This window comes from Poromitra crassiceps (genome assembly GCF_964638095.1).
Source record: "Poromitra crassiceps genome assembly, chromosome: 19".
NCBI classification, from domain to species: domain Eukaryota; kingdom Metazoa; phylum Chordata; class Actinopteri; order Beryciformes; family Melamphaidae; genus Poromitra; species Poromitra crassiceps.
In genome coordinates this window covers 8,417,082-8,436,948 of record NC_139646.1, presented here as the reverse complement: position 1 = coordinate 8,436,948, position 19,867 = coordinate 8,417,082, and the positions used below count along the sequence as shown (strand labels likewise).

General features: G+C 43.0%; 1 protein-coding gene across 1 annotated transcript; it reads left to right on the top strand.

Annotated features, from left to right (window-relative positions):
• The first annotated feature begins 3,075 nt into the window (after nucleotides 1-3,075).
• LOC310794088 (PDZ and LIM domain protein 3-like) lies at nucleotides 3,076-19,528 on the top strand. Its single transcript, XM_083655977.1, has 7 exons — nucleotides 3,076-3,364; nucleotides 8,415-8,566; nucleotides 12,605-12,689; nucleotides 12,865-13,052; nucleotides 15,070-15,197; nucleotides 17,978-18,089; nucleotides 18,827-19,528. The coding sequence occupies exons 1-7, from the start codon at nucleotides 3,272-3,274 to the stop codon at nucleotides 19,011-19,013; spliced, it is 945 nt and encodes a 314-aa protein (XP_083512103.1). The 5' UTR covers nucleotides 3,076-3,271; the 3' UTR covers nucleotides 19,014-19,528.
• Nucleotides 19,529-19,867: the final 339 nt, after the last annotated feature.

Here is a 19,867-nt window from a genome sequence, read left to right as displayed (position 1 = left end):
GGTTATCTTTTGTCCTTACACAAGATTATTAATTATAATGAAACACTCAAATGTTACAAATGAGGAAATGGAATATATTGACATTATTGACGCTGTTGTACTTGCTGTCCAAACAAGTCCATTCGATCTCTAGAGTATAAGATTAGACCATTTTAATAATGACTCCTTGCTTTGTATTTTCTGTCATCTTCACACTAGGATTGATGCACTTTGATGAAATTAAAAAGAAATCACTTCAGATTTGACAACTAAAAGCGTAAGAGAGGTTGCTATGACTTGGAGGTGGGGGGGGGGGGTATTGATATGTCTGAAAGTGTATGCAAAAAGGTCACCAACTTTCTATGTATTATATTTATTAGAGGATGAGTGCTGATTAAACTATGTAATAAGACAGTTCTAGAATGGATGGAACAACACTTTATACTTTTTTCTCATTGAAGTGGCTTAAGGTAAAGTGTACTTTTAACACATTTCAACAGCAGCGAACCCAGTTTTGAAGCTGCATTGTTTTATTGTCAATTAAAGTATCCTTTTCCAGATGCTGAATATGACAAATAACACCATAATTAATGGGCTATAATTAATTGCCAGTTTTCATATTGTTTTATTTTGAATTTATTTAAGCCAGATGCTGGGTCAAAACACAGTTATGTGACTGCAGTTTATTTAAGCCAGACGCTGGGTCAAAACACAGTTATGTGACTGCAGTTTTCCCACTAGTGGCACTGTGGTGGCATCCTATGAATCCTGTTGCCAGATTGAGTGGGTAGAGTGTCACTGTGTTATAATATTTGGAATTATTGGCAGTTGTCAACGTGGCTTTTCATGTTCAGTGAATATGATTTCTGAAGGTTTCTTGTTCTTCTTTACTTGTCTCACATAGGATGGACACTGACAACAAAACAATTGTTAAAGCACCTTAATATATATTTTGTTTGTTTTGATCATTCATCGGTTAACTTCACCTCACCCCGTCATTCACAGTTTCAACTGGTGTGAGAGCACTGTGTGTGTCTGGTGTTTTTGTAAGCCTTTTGTATGAGAGCTGTAAAATGGCCATCCACTGCATTATAAAGTCGGCTTTTTCTCACCCCCATCACATTTGGTTTCCTCTCCTTCTTTGTTCATATTTTCTTCATCGGTGGTGCTAATTCCTCTTGAAAGCTATTATTGTAGCTAGGCATGTAGACCTTTTGCTGGTTATTTGTGACTCCATTGACTGATGTGTTTAGCAGTCACTTGCTAATTAAGACTTACTTAATGTTGTGACTGCAGCCTTACATGCTACTCACTTATACAGCTATGTACATAAACTTCTTCTATGACACACACAAAAACATGTAATTTATGCAAACATAACTTACAAAATGTCAGGAAAGTGTTTGAAAGTGCACAGAACATAATCAAACTCCACAGTGTTCAAAGATAAGGTTCTGGTACGTATGCCTTTGATACTACTTTAGGAACAGATTTGGACCGAAGACACTGGAATTCTTAAGGATCATTTGGCTCCTATTATGTTTATACATGAAAATGTACAGGATTCCAAATGCAAAATCCTATATTTCATTCATATTGTACAAATCTAATTCAACGCACACTCTTGGTCCTAAGCATTTCTACAATATCTTAGCTTTTGTTGGATGATTTTATGGGGCTGTATTGCTAATAAAATCCAGCTGGTAGATTAAATATTTCCCCTCATTTTTCCTTTCACCAAAAAGATGAAACATTCATATAGGGTAGTTTGCTCATGACATCATCCAGTTTATGAGCTTTGACACGAAAAATATTGTAATATTTACAAATGCTATGTGTAGAATTTTCTCTTAATCCATCCTTAACTTACCAAGTTAGTTTGCATTTGACATGCCTGAAATGTGTATGTATGCTTTTATGTTTGCAGGTGTGAGTGGGAGAGAGATCGACAAGGAGTGCAGAGAGAGATAAAGTTTGGAGTTAGAGTGCTTCATCATAAACTGCCTATTTGTCTCAAACCAGGCACCATGGTAGCTGCAGAAACAAACTGAAATGGGTGCACTTGAAAATACTACCTTAACAGGTTTAGCAGTGTTCAAAAGCGAGTGATTTGTATGGAGCAAATCAAAAAACAGTGGTCACCAACACTGGAACTTTCTTACATGATGGAAACAATAAGGTACCCAGGGGAAAAACTGTTAAAGTTCAAATTTATTAGCATGCCTTACTAACTATGTTTACATAGTGTTCTAGTCCACGCAGAAATAACATTAGGTGTTTTTGTTATTTGGAGAAATATTTAGACATGAAGGAAATGCAGCCAGGAAAAAAATAGCCCAAGCTAAGTGTGCATCAAATGAACTGTTTGTGTCTGAGAAGCAGGGGGAGAAAATGTGTTGAGAGATTAAAAATAACTCCATTCTGATCTAAACACAGGAAGAGAGGAGGTGTGGAAAGAAAAGAAAGAACTGAGACTGAACACGGTTGAAGCTCAGATGACTAGACCGGAGAGAGAGGAGAGGAGAGGAGCTGGGTCCCATCCAGATCAATAGGCGCTGGAATGTGCCTGGCTGGGGGACCTCCAGTGCTTCAGTGTGGAGCTGCGCCTCCAGACCAAATAAGGACAGGAGCAGCCAGCAAGAACCGTCAAGCAGAGCAAGAGGAGAGCCAGCCAGACACAGAGCTGCCCAGGGATGAGGAGAGGTGAGGGAAGGGGGGGTGGCTCTCATCCTCACTCTGACTCTGGGGAAAGGTACCCACACAAAGCTGGGTGCGAGTAAAGCAGCTGAAGTCATGCTAAAGTGTTTGGTGGCAGGAAGTTTAAAAAGGAAACATTTGCAAAATCACAGGAGGGAGGTTGCATATAAGAAATCTGCTCATCAGAAGTGAAGTGTGAAAAGCTAGAGAGAGAGAGAGGGGGGGGGGGGGGAGAGAGAGAGAGAGCGTACTGGTAGCAGCCCGTTCGCAAAATCTGACCAATGACTTCACTCTCAGCTCCCAGCTCCAAATTCTCCTCCCCCCTCCCCCCCCCCCCCCCCCCAGATGGTTCTAAATCTCCACAACTCATTCTTTAGCTGTGCTCCCCCACAGTGTGCAGGGACACCCTCGCACTCCAGCCTCCACCACTTCACAGCTGTCTGTCTGTGCTGCTGTGACTGCAGGGACACGAGTAGCTGTCTGTCTGTGCTGCTGGTGTGACTGCAGGGAGACGAGTAGCTGTCTGTCTGTGCTGGTGTGACTGCAGGGACACGAGTAGCTGTCTGTCTGTGCTGCAGGGACACGAGTAGGGGACATGCCACTCAATGTGGTCTTGGACGGTCCGGCCCCCTGGGGCTTTCGACTGACCGGAGGAAAGGACTTCAACCAGCCCCTGACCATCTCCAGGGTGAGTGTGAGAGAGAGAGAGAGAGGGAGAGTGTGTGTGTGTGTGTGTGTGTGTGTGTGTGTGTGTGTGTGTGTGTGTGTGTGTGTGTGTGTGTGTGTGCGTGTGTGTGTGTGTGTGTGTGGGGGGGGGGGGGGGGGGGGGTGATGACTGTGCACAACCTCCTGTACCTGAACTGTCCTCAAAACAGAACGTTTCATCTTTCTCACTCCCCTCTGCTTGTCTTAATTTGTTCTATTATTCTTTCCTCTGTTAAATGTATCATGATTCAAACAGTGGTAAAGAATTCCGTTCGCTAAATCAATCTAAATGTGAGCAGGCTTGGATTAAAATATTCCTCTCTCCCTCCCCTCCTTTAGCTCTTATTTTCAATTTCTTTCTCCCAGGCCTTCTCTCTCCTCAATGATTGCACTCCTTGTAAAAGTCACTCGGGACGAGAGCATCAAGTGAAAAGCCTAAAATATCAATGTAAATCTGCGGCTTTTATCCCATCGGGCAGAAGGTCCCGAGCAGAAGAGTCCATGTTTGCGTTGGGCTCCACTTGGTTATCCAGGAGGATTCATTCTGGCCTGGGGTTAGGGTGGTGTGGGCCTTGCACCTGTGCCACAGTAAATACATGAGGCTTAGATACAAATAGCTGCTTACATTGTAGTCTGACATGCGCATGCACGCACACGCACGCGAGCACACACACACACACACACACACACACACACACACACACACACACACACACACACACACACACACACACGTCTCATCGTGTGGGGAAACAGACATTTTGCATCCTTGACTGTGGGAATTGTATACGCTTTGCACAAACGTCTTAGAATCCTCCACACAGCCAGAACATTCACGCCGGCAGCTGAGTCAACACGGTTAAAAATGGATTTGGAAACGATGAGAACAGCTCCGTTATTTACTATCTGGTCTAATGGTGCAGTTGTCCAAGAAATGCTCTGCTTTAGCTTCAGGCCAGCACACACCATCATGCTGTGTGCTGCTAGATGAAGAGTTGGGAAGTGACATGCATGTAATCATGTTTTTACAAAAGACTGGTAGCTGTAATCCATTACAGAAAACTCAAAACAGATTATGTTTTATAGCTACAGTATTATATTTTGGGGAAACAAACCATTCATTGGTGGTTTACAGTACAGAAAGATGTTGGAAGAGAAAGGGGCATTTTGATTGGTAAATTGGAGTGAATCTTCATCTGTTACATTTCTATAAGGAAGAATTTACATTTGAATTACTAAAGTTGACTGAAGTTCGTGTATGTTTGCCTGCATCCGTGCGTGTGCGCATGTGTTTTACGGTGGCGTTCACTCTCATTTGTGTGCGCATACTTTCACCAATTTCACAGTCGTACAGCTGGCTTGCGTTGATCAGATGTGAGGCGGTCCAGTAATCCCGTGCATGTTGGGGTTATGCATGTCTATATTTAGGAAGAATGGCACCAGGGAGGACCGGCTAAAAGTGTAAAGTGGCTAGGTCTCCAAACCACTGGCTCTGTCCAATAACCTCACACCTGTTGTGTTAGTGGACACTCACTGGCCTATATGAGTAGAGTGATGAGAGAAGATTGGGCCGGACGAGGAGTCGAGGTGAGCGCGTGTAAACGATACACGCACAGAAGTCGTGTGTTAGAATGCACTTAGGGAGCTACATGAATTAAAGGGTGGAGGCCATCCAATGTATCTGACATAACCACTCGGCGATCCACACATTTTGTCTGGTTCTACACTAACTCCCCTGGTTTGTGCAGAACCACACAGGGCACCAGCACATTCCTCCACTTGCACTCCTGGCTGTTGTTGCTGTGCTGGATCCAGAGCCCTCACACAGGCCTAAGTGCAGTGTCTCCCTTCCACTGCCATGTTTGGTCAGATTCCACCCTCCTTCTGCTCCAGCACCATTTACAACTGCTGGGATAAACTGAACATTTAGTGAATATCATCTGTTGTTCAGCAGAGAGGAGCCTGGGGTGATCATGGTACAACATCAGCAAACATTTGTCTCCCCCCAATTACTTCCAAGATAATCTCACGTTCTGTCCGTCCGTCCGTCCTTCCTTCCTTCCTTCTATCCTTCCCCCCTTGCTCTCTTTAATGTAGCACCTTATTTCTTGTCTTGCTCCAAGTACTCATTTAGAAGGGGGACATGGGTGTTGTGGCTAATGTTTGCAGTAGTCCACTTGTTAGACAGATTTTTTGACATGATAACAGAAGCATTGTGAGACCAGAGGGATTCGATAAAGGCTGCGTAAGACCAAAGCCAAAGATGGGACTCTAGGGTCCTACAGAAGACAGGCAACAGACACGGGAGTGAAACAGTCAGTTTTAAAACATACAGTGAGACAGGAGCAATTCTACAAATGCCTGACTGGCAAATCATTGCTCCCTATTTGGCAGCATGATACATCCCCTCAGCGCTCTCATCCAGCGTTATTTATAGGCAGATGACCTCATTCAAACTTCAATGCAACGCTCCCTTGCGAGAGATACAATGTATCTAAGTTTCCTCTGTCCCCGTAATGCAATATGGTTCGCCTTAGGTCATGACCTTCTGTATTCTAATTGGGAATGTTTGGCTGAGTGTGAAGTTGGGAACCGGCTGCCTCCTGAGGGATTTGACCCTATATGACCCTGATGATTATCTGGGACCTCTTATTATAAACTTATATTATAAGCGTCCATATTCCGTCTGGATGCTGTCACATGGTGGGAAGCGGCGCATGTTTACTTTATCTCCATGACGAGGGATGAACAGTTTATACGCACGCATACCAACCGGGGCAACGCAGTCCTGTATCGGGATCGGGACGGCACGGTGGCTCAGTGTTTAGCATCGTTGCTTCACAGCAAGAAGGTCCCGGGTTCCAAGTCCCCGGTCCTTTCTGTGTGGAGTTTGCATGTTCTCCCCCGTGTTCGTGGGTGCTCCGGTTTCCTCCCACCATCACGGGGTGGTGGTGCAGTGGTAGCGCTGTCGCCTCACAGCTAGAAGGTCCTGCGTTCGATTCCCCGCCTGGGACGCTGTGGGCGCTGAGGGTGTGTCCCCCCCATGTCAAAAGGGCCTTTCTGTGTGAGTTTGCATGTTCTCCCCGTGCTCCCCTGGGGGGTTCCTCCATACAACATCGGTATGGACCCCCACTGAAAACATGCAGAAGATCGTCACCTGACCAGCGACGACAAAGAACTGAAGATGGTCCCCAGGCGCTGTACACTGAAAGCTGCCCACTGCTCCTGGCTGTCCCCTGGAGGAAGGACATGCCTTGATGGGCTAAACACAGAGACTACATTTCACAGCAGCACTCAGCTTGTGTGTGTGTGTGCCACCGCCGACACGTGTGTGCATGCGGTGTGGTGATTTGTCACAATAAAAACGTTTCGTTTCGTTTCGTTTCGTTCGATCAAAGACATGTATGTATGTTAGGGTTAAGACTCCTGTCAGTGTCCCTGACCAAGGCAATAGCAAAAGAGCTGGAGTTGGTACCCGGGCGCTGCACTGCGGCTGCCCACTGCTCCTAGTTCTAGGAAGGTTCCTAGTAGAGGATGGGTCAAATGCAGAGGATGCATTTCCCCATGGGGATAAATAAAGGATAACTTAATTTAACCCGGTAACACTTTATAATAACGTTCAGTCGTAAGTCATTTATAAGCCTTTAGTTAATGATGAACTAACCATTTACAAAACATGAATATACATTTGTAGATGATTAATAAATGTTATGTTAACATGCAAATGTGTTGTAAGTCATCTATAAACCTTTAATAAATGAAGTGTTCCTCACTTGTAAATGATGTGTAAATAATTTACAATTCATTTACAATGCTTTCTGCATCCCCTAATCTAAAGTGTAAACCATTCATGACACATAAATGTGTTACATACAAGGGGGTAACTCTGTTTGTCAAAATTGAAGCCAATGCGGAAGTGTCCTCTTTGCCTGCAGGGGGCGACCCATTGGTTTGTGGACTTCTGTATTGAAGTATGGCCTCAGTAAACACTTTCCTAATGTGTTTATGGTCTCAATCACTAGTTTCAGACTATGTTGTAGTTGCAGACTATGTTTTGGGGCGTGATTGACAGGTCGCTTGTCCACTGATCACACAGCTCGCCGATCACGGACCAATAGCAGGCCGTGCTCTGTGGGAAACCCCTGGACTTGTGTCGAGATCCAAGATGGCAATGGCCAAAATGCCATATGTGAGGCGTCAAAAAATAGAAGTCCACAGACCAATGGGCCGCCCCCTGCAGGCCATTCGAAAGAATGCAGGTTTAAGTGCACTTCCGCATTGGCTTCAATTTTGACAGAGCTACCCTCTTGCATGTAACACATTTATGTGTGATGAATGGTTTACACTTTAGATTAGGGGATTCAGAAAGCCTTGTAAATTAATTGCAAATGATTTACACATCATTTATAACAGGTGAGGAACACTTCATTTACTAAAAGTTTACAGATGACGTACAGCGCAGTTGTGATATGTTGACATAGCATTTATTAATCACCTACAAATGTATATTCATGTTTTGTAAGTGATTAGTTATTAGTTATTAGTTGAGTAACCTCTCAACCAAATCAACCCCGCCTGCAGGAAACCTACACAAACAAAGCAACAAACAAACATTACATTACATTACGTCATTTAGCAGACGCTTTTGTCCAAAGCGACTTACAATATCACAATTTGTCAACAGTACAGAAAACCACTATGCAACACAATCAATGACAGCTAAGATATTTTGATAGACTAGCACCATGTAGGAAGTAGTTTGAGAAGGAATATGTAACATGTAGCATTAGTATTTTTTTTTTTTTTTTTTTTTTTAATAGATGTTAGTTCAAGAAGGGCCCAGGTGTAGCCTGAAAAGGTGAGTTTTTAGTCTCCGCCGAAAGATTGGCAGTGATTCGGCCGTTCTGACTGAAGGGGGGAGCTCATTCCAAACAAACAAACAAACAAACAAACAAACAAACAAACACACACACACACTCTTCTGTCATCTTCATCCTTTAAATACATTGTCTCTCCCCTCTTTCTTCTTTCAGATCACTCCGGGCAGTAAGGCCTCCATAGCCAACCTGTGCCCCGGTGACGTCATCCTGGCCATCGAGGGTGTCCCAGCCACAGACATGATGCACTGTGACGCCCAGAACAAGATCAAAGAATCCAGCACTCAGCTCTGCCTCACTGTGGAAAGGTTATAGAACTAGTAGCATACTTACCTGCACACACTCGCATACTTACACAACATACAGAGGTTCTAACTAGTAGCATACTTACCTGCACACACTCGCATACTTACACAACATACAGAGGTTCTAACTAGTAGCATACTTACCTGCACACACTCGCATACTTACACAACATACAGAGGTTCTAACTAGTAGCATACTTACCTGCACACACTCGCATACTTACACAACATACAGAGGTTATAACTAGTAGCATACTTACCTGCACACACGCGCATACTTACACAACATACAGAGGTTATAACTAGTAGCATACTTACCTGCACACACTCGCATACTTACACAACATACAGAGGTTCTAACTAGTAGCATACTTACCTGCACACACTCGCATACTTACACAACATACAGAGGTTATAACTAGTAGCATACTTACCTGCACACACTCGCATACTTACACAACATACAGAGGTTCTAACTAGTAGCATACTTACCTGCACACACGCGCATACTTACACAACATACAGAGGTTCTAACTAGTAGCATACTTACCTGCACACACGCGCATACTTACACAACATACAGAGGTTATAACTAGTAGCATACTTACCTGCACACACTCGCATACTTACACAACATACAGAGGTTATAACTAGTAGCATACTTACCTGCACACACTTGCATACTTACACAACATACAGAGGTTATAACTAGTAGCATACTTACCTGCACACACGCGCATACTTACACAACATACAGAGGTTATAACTAGTAGCATACTTACCTGCACACACTCGCATACTTACACAACATACAGAGGTTATAACTAGTAGCATACTTACCTGCACACACTCGCATACTTACACAACATACAGAGGTTCTAACTAGTAGCATACTTACCTGCACACACTCGCATACTTACACAACATACAGAGGTTCTAACTAGTAGCATACTTACCTGCACACACGCGCATACTTACACAACATACAGAGGTTATAACTAGTAGCATACTTACCTGCACACACTCGCATACTTACACAACATACAGAGGTTATAACTAGTAGCATACTTACCTGCACACACTCGCATACTTACACAACATACAGAGGTTCTAACTAGTAGCATACTTACCTGCACACACGCGCATACTTACACAACATACAGAGGTTATAACTAGTAGCATACTTACCTGCACACACGCGCATACTTACACAACATACAGAGGTTATAACTAGTAGCATACTTACCTGCACACACTCGCATACTTACACAACATACAGAGGTTCTAACTAGTAGCATACTTACCTGCACACACTCGCATACTTACACAACATACAGAGGTTATAACTAGTAGCATACTTACCTGCACACACTCGCATACTTACACAACATACAGAGGTTCTAACTAGTAGCATACTTACCTGCACACACTCGCATACTTACACAACATACAGAGGTTATAACTAGTAGCATACTTACCTGCACACACTCGCATACTTACACAACATACAGAGGTTCTAACTAGTAGCATACTTACCTGCACACACTCGCATACTTACACAACATGCATACTTACACAACATACAGAGGTTATAACTAGTAGCATACTTACCTGCACACACTCGCATACTTACACAACATACAGAGGTTCTAACTAGTAGCATACTTACCTGCACACACTCGCATACTTACACAACATACAGAGGTTCTAACTAGTAGCATACTTACCTGCACACACTCGCATACTTACACAACATACAGAGGTTCTAACTAGTAGCATACTTACCTGCACACACTCGCATACTTACACAACATACAGAGGTTATAACTAGTAGCATACTTACCTGCACACACTCGCATACTTACACAACATACAGAGGTTATAACTAGTAGCATACTTACCTGCACACACTCGCATACTTACACAACATACAGAGGTTCTAACTAGTAGCATACTTACCTGCACACACTCGCATACTTACACAACATACAGAGGTTATAACTAGTAGCATACTTACCTGCACACACTCGCATACTTACACAACATACAGAGGTTCTAACTAGTAGCATACTTACCTGCACACACTCGCATACTTACACAACATACAGAGGTTCTAACTAGTAGCATACTTACCTGCACACACTCGCATACTTACACAACATACAGAGGTTCTAACTAGTAGCATACTTACCTGCACACACTCGCATACTTACACAACATACAGAGGTTATAACTAGTAGCATACTTACCTGCACACACTCGCATACTTACACAACATACAGAGGTTATAACTAGTAGCATACTTACCTGCACACACTCGCATACTTACACAACATACAGAGGTTATAACTAGTAGCATACTTACCTGCACACACTCGCATACTTACACAACATACAGAGGTTCTAACTAGTAGCATACTTACCTGCACACACTCGCATACTTACACAACATGCATACTTACACAACATACAGAGGTTATAACTAGTAGCATACTTACCTGCACACACTCGCATACTTACACAACATACAGAGGTTATAACTAGTAGCATACTTACCTGCACACACTCGCATACTTACACAACATACAGAGGTTATAACTAGTAGCATACTTACCTGCACACACTCGCATACTTACACAACATACAGAGGTTATAACTAGTAGCATACTTACCTGCACACACTCGCATACTTACACAACATACAGAGGTTATAACTAGTAGCATACTTACCTGCACACACTCGCATACTTACACAACATACAGAGGTTCTAACTAGTAGCATACTTACCTGCACACACTCGCATACTTACACAACATACAGAGGTTATAACTAGTAGCATACTTACCTGCACACACTCGCATACTTACACAACATACAGAGGTTATAACTAGTAGCATACTTACCTGCACACACTCGCATACTTACACAACATACAGAGGTTCTAACTAGTAGCATACTTACCTGCACACACTCGCATACTTACACAACATACAGAGGTTCTAACTAGTAGCATACTTACCTGCACACACTCGCATACTTACACAACATACAGAGGTTATAACTAGTAGCATACTTACCTGCACACACTCGCATACTTACACAACATACAGAGGTTATAACTAGTAGCATACTTACCTGCACACACTCGCATACTTACACAACATACAGAGGTTATAACTAGTAGCATACTTACCTGCACACACTCGCATACTTACACAACATACAGAGGTTCTAACTAGTAGCATACTTACCTGCACACACTCGCATACTTACACAACATGCATACTTACACAACATACAGAGGTTATAACTAGTAGCATACTTACCTGCACACACTCGCATACTTACACAACATACAGAGGTTATAACTAGTAGCATACTTACCTGCACACACTCGCATACTTACACAACATACAGAGGTTATAACTAGTAGCATACTTACCTGCACACACTCGCATACTTACACAACATACAGAGGTTATAACTAGTAGCATACTTACCTGCACACACTCGCATACTTACACAACATACAGAGGTTATAACTAGTAGCATACTTACCTGCACACACTCGCATACTTACACAACATACAGAGGTTCTAACTAGTAGCATACTTACCTGCACACACTCGCATACTTACACAACATACAGAGGTTATAACTAGTAGCATACTTACCTGCACACACTCGCATACTTACACAACATACAGAGGTTATAACTAGTAGCATACTTACCTGCACACACTCGCATACTTACACAACATACAGAGGTTCTAACTAGTAGCATACTTACCTGCACACACTCGCATACTTACACAACATACAGAGGTTCTAACTAGTAGCATACTTACCTGCACACACTCGCATACTTACACAACATACAGAGGTTCTAACTAGTAGCATACTTACCTGCACACACTCGCATACTTACACAACATACAGAGGTGTCTTTGTTTGTCACATGGCAGGAAGGCTGCCATGCTGAGCATAGGTTTTTAGTTTCAATGTTGAGCTGACCATCTATAACTGTGATGTGTTCCCAGGAATGAAACAAGACTGTGGACACCACAAGTTACAGAAGATGGTAAAGCCCACCCATTCAAAATCAACCTGGAAGCAGAACAGCAGGTGTGTGTGTGTGTGTGTGTGTGTGTGTGTGTGTGTGTGTGTGTGTGTGTGTGTGTGTGTGTGTGTGTGTGTGTGTGTGTGTGTGCGTGTGCGTGTGCGCGTGTCCCATTGTCCATCTAAAACACCTGGGACTCCTCCCCCTTATTTCCACCTCTCTTGCTCTGCTTCCATTCAGGAGTATAAACCTATTGGCACCGGGCACAACCGGAAGGCTCAGCCGTTCGTTGCGGCGGCCAACATCGACGACACGCGTCAGGTGGTCAGTACAGCCTACAACACTCCCATAGGCCTCTACTCCTCAGGCAACATTCAGGACGCTATGCAGGGCCAGATCCGCGGCCTCGTCCACGACAAGCCTGAGAGGTGAATGAATACCTGTCGAAAGTTTGCACACACCTGATTCAGTGTACTGTTTTTCATGATCTTAAAGCCATTTTGAGCTGAAATGTGTTTCTTTAGACAAATATCAATAGTGAAGTTGGTGCTGATGGATTTCTTTCCAAAGCCTTTGCCTTTCAATCAAGGTAAAGGGCAGCTACTTCTAATATAAAATGTAAAATACCGGTAGTTTGATTTGTCTGACCAGCACCGTGGCTTTTGCATGACATCACTGGCTTCAGTGGCTTGCTGGGGAAAGCTAAGCAGAGTTTGACTCTGCTTAGTCCTTGGATGGGAGACCATGGTGCTAGAAGTGGTGTTGGAGGACCAGTAGGAGGTGCTCTTCCCTCTGGTCTCATGAATAATATCCCCAGTCCAGAGACAGGCACTTTGCCTGCGAGTGAGCACCGTCCTTCTGATGAGACGTTAAACCAAGGTCCTGAGTCTCTGTGGTCATTAAAGATCTCATCGGCACTCTTCACAAGAGTAGGGGTGTAACCCCGGTGCCGTGGTTGAGTTCCCACACAGGGCTTCTTAGTTCCCATCATGGCCGCCTCACCATCCCTTGATATAATTGGCACATTAAATCCCCAACTCTCCACCATAACAGCTGGTGTGTGGTGAGCATTCTGCTTGAGTCAGCCCCCCCCCCCCCTTTTCTTTTCTTTTCTTTTATTTATTTATTTATTTATTTTCTTTTATTATTATTATTTATTTATTTGACTGGTAGGATGGATGGACGGATGGACGGCAGATGGATGGATTAATTCACAGATTGCTTGATTGCTTGATTGATTGAGTGATTGACATTCAAAGGCCTGCCCCATCTGTCTAACATTCTGTATCTTGTGTCTTATTACTGCATTGGCACTGCCATTCCATTTTTTCCTCTATGTTTTCTTCTTATTCTGTTTTTCTGGTGTTTTTCACTTACTGAATTGTTGCAGTCAACCTGTAACCTGTTCTCCACATCAGTCACCTACTGGCTGTCCCTGCTGCAGTCAACCTGTTCTCCACATCAGTCACCTACTGGCTGTCCCTGCTGCAGTCAACCTGTTCTCCACATCAGTCACCTACTGGCTCTCCCTGCCAGTCACAGAGTCAACCTGTTCTCCACATCAGTCACCTACTGGCTCACCCTGCCAGTCACAGAGCTGCTGTTGGGAGGTGTCAGGCCCTTTGTCTTAATGCAGCCTCAGATCTGCTATGATAGCACTGAGCCTTCCTGTCACGTGGACTTCATTAGGCTACCAGATACATAGTGTGTCATGCTGAGTGTATATTACCAAAGCACACAGGAATGATTCATTCCATGGTTTGAGCAGGACCTGTGATATAAATCACATCCAACCTGGGTCATGTCAGCTCATAGTACATTAGGCCTACATACTGCTGCGTACAAGCGGTACATTAGAAAGTAGGGCAGCCAAAAAGCTCAGCCAATACTGTCAGCACACTAATATTTGTTACCATGAGTATTGAAAATATATATATAATTACTAAGCAGGGGAAAGGCCATGTCGTACAATCTGCATGTTAGCGAAAACCATTCACTAATCAGCATCCTGTGCGGTCCTGGTCCACTCTGTGCATTTCCTTTCTCATCTCACATTTCTCATCTGTCTTGTTCTCCTTGTAAGGCCGCCTGCCCCTCTTGGATCTGTCTCATCTCCAGCTGGTTGTTCTCCCCTGTTCTTGCCCACAATAACCACAGGTTCAAGACAGGCCAGTTAGTAAGACTGTCCCAGCTGCCATGCATCATTTCTGCCAAAGAGTATCATTTGGGCGGTCCGGGAGAGGCAGCCAATCAGTCCCATTTGTCATAGTCATGTGGAAACCTATTATACCATAATAGTGATGCATGTGTTTGAATCTCTGTGTGTGTGTGTGTGTGTGTGTGTGTGTGTGTGTGTGTGTGTGTGTGTGTGTGTGTGTGTGTGTGTGTGCGTGTGCGTGCGTGCGTGCGTGCGTGCGTGCGTGCGTGCGTGCATGTCCTGTTCAGCCCCAGGACCTTATCGTCCATTGAGGAGTCTGATGTGTACCAGATGCTACAGAAAGACCAGGAGGAGCCCCAGGAGCCCCGGCAGTCTGGCTCCTTCAAAGCCCTGCAGGACTTTGTTAACAGTGACGGTGAGCACTTCCTCAGCACGGCAAGAACATTTCACACGCGGCGCCTTAAGCCATGAAACGATGGAGTGAAAGCCTTGAAATGACAAAATAGCACAGAGAAACACCTGGAGGTCTGACATATTTTTGCTTATGTTAGTGAGCGAGACAAAAGCCAAGCTGTCTAAATTTTTTCCAAGTATTTCTCATTGCTTCTGCAGTTTTCACTTCATGAGATGCAGAATTAAAGAATTAGAGAATTCAACGTTTTACATGTCTCAAAACCAGGAATGTAAGTCAAGTCAAGTCAAGTCAAATTTTATTTATATAGCACCTTTCATACACAAGGCAATTCAAGGTGCTTTACAAAAAAATAATCGAAAAAACAAGCAGCAAAGCAATGCACATATAAAAAAACACACATAAAAAACACAGCCGACAGTTTTAGTTAAAATATATACTCAAATTAACAAACATGAAACATTATTTCTGTTTTAAATAAGTTACAAGGCACTCTTCAGTATTATTATTACATGTACAGTCCATTTGTTGGAAATGTACAGGAATCTTTTTTTTTTTAAATTACAGGCCGAGAGAGGCAGTAGTTTAGTAGCAGTTAAAAGCAAGAGTAAACATAAAGGTCTTTAGCTTGGATTTAAAAATAGGCAGAGTAGGGGCAGATCTAATGTGTTCAGGGAGTTTGTTCCAGTTATGAGAGGCATAGTGGGAGAACGCGGCTTCACCATGTTTTGAATGTAGCCTATAATTGCCTATAATTGCAACGTCAATTTGAAGCAAAATGTTGGCAAAACATAAATATAAACCTAGCCATTTTACATCTACAATCTCAATGTCAATTTGAAACAAACGGTTAATTAGACAACCTTGCTGCCTTTCCAATGTTAAGTGCAAATAAAGCAACTTTGGTTGATGTATAAGCAAGTAAAACAACTTGGTTATGTTGACAAGTAAAACAACTTGGTTAGGTTTAGGCAACCAAAGCAACTTTGTTAGGTTTAGGCAACTAAAGCAACTTGGTTATGTTGACAAGTAAAACAACTTGGTTATCTTGACAAGTAAAACAACTTGGTTATCTTGACAAGTAAAACAACTTGGTTATGTTGACAAGTAAAACAACTTGGTTAGGTTAAGGCAACCAAAGCAACTTTGTTAGGTTTAGGCAACTAAAGCAACTTGGTTATGGTTATGGTTTGGGTAGTTACCCCCCCCCCCCCCCAGTTACATAGTACCTACATGGTAACTACAGTGGTGTGGGCTGTATTCTAAAGCAGTGGTAAGTCCATCATAGTTACATAGTAATTACAATTACAGGGTAACTACAAGATTTGTTTCAAGTTGTAGCCCTCAAGGACAAAGCATATAGAAATTAGTCACCCAATAAATACAGTTGCATATAAAAAAAACATCTTCATCTTAACATCTGTAACTACATGGTAACTAGTGTCCTCTAGAGAGAGAGTGGCGTCAGCGGAGGACCAAAATGCGAGACTCATTAGCCAATGAACAGCCAGGAATGGGTCTCGCGCTACTTTTGCATGCTAAAATAAAGCTGATAATGTACAATTTGATTCAAGGGGGAAAAAACCCTTTCAGAGTACAACACAAACTGTCTATTTTGCTGCAACTCAACAGTGCTGCTTAATCCAGGACCTTACTTCCTGGAACTCTTGAGAGTAAAAAAACTGGTCCATTGGAGTGAATGGAGATGTCGGAACTCTTCTATTATACGGCTCTGATGGTAACTACAGGGGCACGGGCTGTATTCTAAAGCAATGTTAAGCCCCCCTAGTTACATACTAACTACATTGTAACTACAGGGGCGCGGGCGATATTCTAAAGCAGTGTTAATTCCCTTGTAGTTACTACAGTGTAACTACAGAGACCCTTATTCCATAAATTCACATCAGATCATCAGACTTTGTACCCTGTACTTACCCTGTAAGTACCCTGTACTTACCCTGTAAGTACCCTGCACTGTAAGTACAGATTTTCTTACCCTGTAAATTGTGGGCTGTATTCTAAAGTGTTAACACAGACGGTGCTAATCTGATCATCTATTAACTGTTGCGGTAAAATTACAATTTCTTAATAAAGACTAATAAACTACCAGAATCACACCATTCAGACCTCTATATAACTTTTCACAGGAAGTCCTATATAGAGAGCAGCTTACTGCAGATAGCACCCTCTAGGCATAGGAAAAGGTATTACAACTTTTAATTTCTCACCACACTGTTACATGAGCAGTTCATAAATGCAAGGACTGACTCTTATCTAATGCATTCACAAGATGAACTGTCCTTGGACATTGTCTCAATGAGGCTTCAGAGCCTGCAGAGGGGGCGGGGCCTGGCTGAACATAGCTTACTCTGGATTGGGGAACCTTGCTGGATGCTGTGTGTTTTGTGTATGAACCTAGTACTCATTGAATTATTCATGTATCAGCGTACTGGCGGCAGCACCAAGAAATGTTCCTAGCAACCCTTATGGCAATCAAGTTTGGCCTTGAATTATTATTCCAATTATTTACCGTTATGGTAACTGTAAGCATATACAGTAGGTAGGCAGTCGGTATAGAAATAATGACATATTTATGAAGTAGTTTCACATTGCATTGATTGGTTGACAATTATGAAATCGGTTGATAAGGCAGCAGTCGGGGTCCACACGGCTATAGGTAGCCCTGCCTCATATTGTTTCCAAGCTGTTTCTTTTGATGTGTGCTCCTATGTGTTTCAATGGTGTTACCAACGTGTTGACTGTTCTCTTTTCTATGTGGGCAGGCACTCGTCCCATTGTGACCAAGGCAGTAAGAGCCCCGACAACCAAACCAACCCCGCCTGCAGGAAACCTGCAGAAACTGCCCCTCTGTGACAAGTGTGGGAATGGCATTGTGTAAGTACAAGTAGGATGTAATGAGGGGAATACAGTATTGTATCACTAATACAAGTATGACCTCCCATTCACATTCAAACAGCTATCCCTATCCCACAATCTACATAGTCACATGATGTCACTGATGATGTCACAATGTCTATGACATCATCAGTGATGTCACTCGAGCACTCAACGATGTCACATCATCATTGACGTTACAATTGCTCGATGATGTCATCATGACTAACCTATTTATATTAGTGTTCTGTCATTTCCTGCTTCATTCTGATGAAGGTCGTCTTGACCTAATGTAAATCTTCTACAAATAAACTGGAAGCGAAGTCTATTATGCAATGTGAGGACTCTACTCTTCTCTCACTACGGATCACTAACTGACGTCATCAGTGATGCGAAGTTGAGCAATTGTGCGCTGAGTGATGTCACTCGAGCACTCCATGATGTGATCAGTGATGGTCACTTGAGTGTGATGTCATCAGTGAGTGATGTCATCAGTTGTGCGAAGTTGGGCAATTGTGCGCTGCGCATGCCAATAGAGCAGGCGAGGCCACGCAGCTGTGTATGTGAGCCCGCGCAGCGGGCGAGTAGGAATCCAGCGCGCAAGATTTCTAGTAACTTATTAAATGCCTAAATAAATAGTATACCTATAATTATTCTTCATTTTTTAACACCTCTCTCTCTCTCTCTCTCTCTCTCTCTCTCTCTCTCTCTCTCTCTCTCTGTATCTTACACTACAGGGGAACAGTTGTGAAAGCACGGGATAAGTATCGTCACCCTGGTTGCTTTGTGTGCTCCGACTGTGACGTCAACCTCAAACAGAAGGGCTACTTCTTTGTGGAGGGGCAGCTGTACTGCGAGGCCCACGCTCGTGCCAGAACGAGACCACCAGAGGGACATGACCTCATCACAACTTTCTCTGCATAAATGCCCTCATACAAACAATTACACACACACACACACGCACGTGCACACACACACACACACACACACACACACACACACACACACACACACACACACACTTTGCCAAACACTCTTACATCTGCGCTGTATGTGTTCGATTACACTTTGATGTTGTCTGTGTGCATTGTTTTGCACGTAGCCTTGGAGTGATTGTAATAAGCATACACTTTTCTCATATCTATATAAAGGTGTGACTTTGTAAAGAAGCATTTTGCAGATGACAGTAGAGCCACTGCCACAAATGGCAGTGAGTGACAAAAGACACTGAGACTTGCCACCTTCATCTCACCAGTTACTCACAATTGAGTGTCCTTCCAATAAAGACTTGTACGTACGTATACGATACGTACATCCCTGTAAATGTTGGTGTATGTACAGTAGATATGTAACAACAGGGTTCTCAAGCTGATTCTACATGTAGGCAGGTGGGAGCTAGAGCTGCCTCTGTCACTGCAAAAACTGAAAAAATAAAAAAGCTCTGCCTCAACAGTAGTAGTTTCCTGTTACCAAGCAACCTTGAACACTAAGGAAAAAATAAAAGTAGTAAAGGATAATTGATAAATGCAAATAAAAAGCAAGCTTTGGCTAAAAAATAATCATAGTCAGTTTATTTTGATAACTACCAAGCTTGACCAAGCCCTAACAATAGCTAACAATAACTAACATGTTAATATGTAGTAAACAACCATAATTACCCAACATAGCTTAGCTAACATGAGTTTAGCCATGAGAAGATCTTCAAGTCAACCGCTCTTTCTCAGAAAGTGCTGACAACAGACAGGGTCCGTACATAAAGGATAACTACATTTACTTTT

Excerpts from the sequence above, each read along its gene's own strand:
- LOC310794088 (XM_083655977.1), top strand. The coding sequence starts at position 3,272 with ATGCCACTCAATGTGGTCTTGGACGGTCCGGCCCCCTGGGGCTTTCGA. Across the intron at positions 13,053-15,069 it reads GTCCACGACAAGCCTGAGAG|CCCCAGGACCTTATCGTCCA; the intron begins GTGAATGAATAC and ends TGTCCTGTTCAG. Across the intron at positions 15,198-17,977 it reads GGACTTTGTTAACAGTGACG|GCACTCGTCCCATTGTGACC; the intron begins GTGAGCACTTCC and ends CTATGTGGGCAG.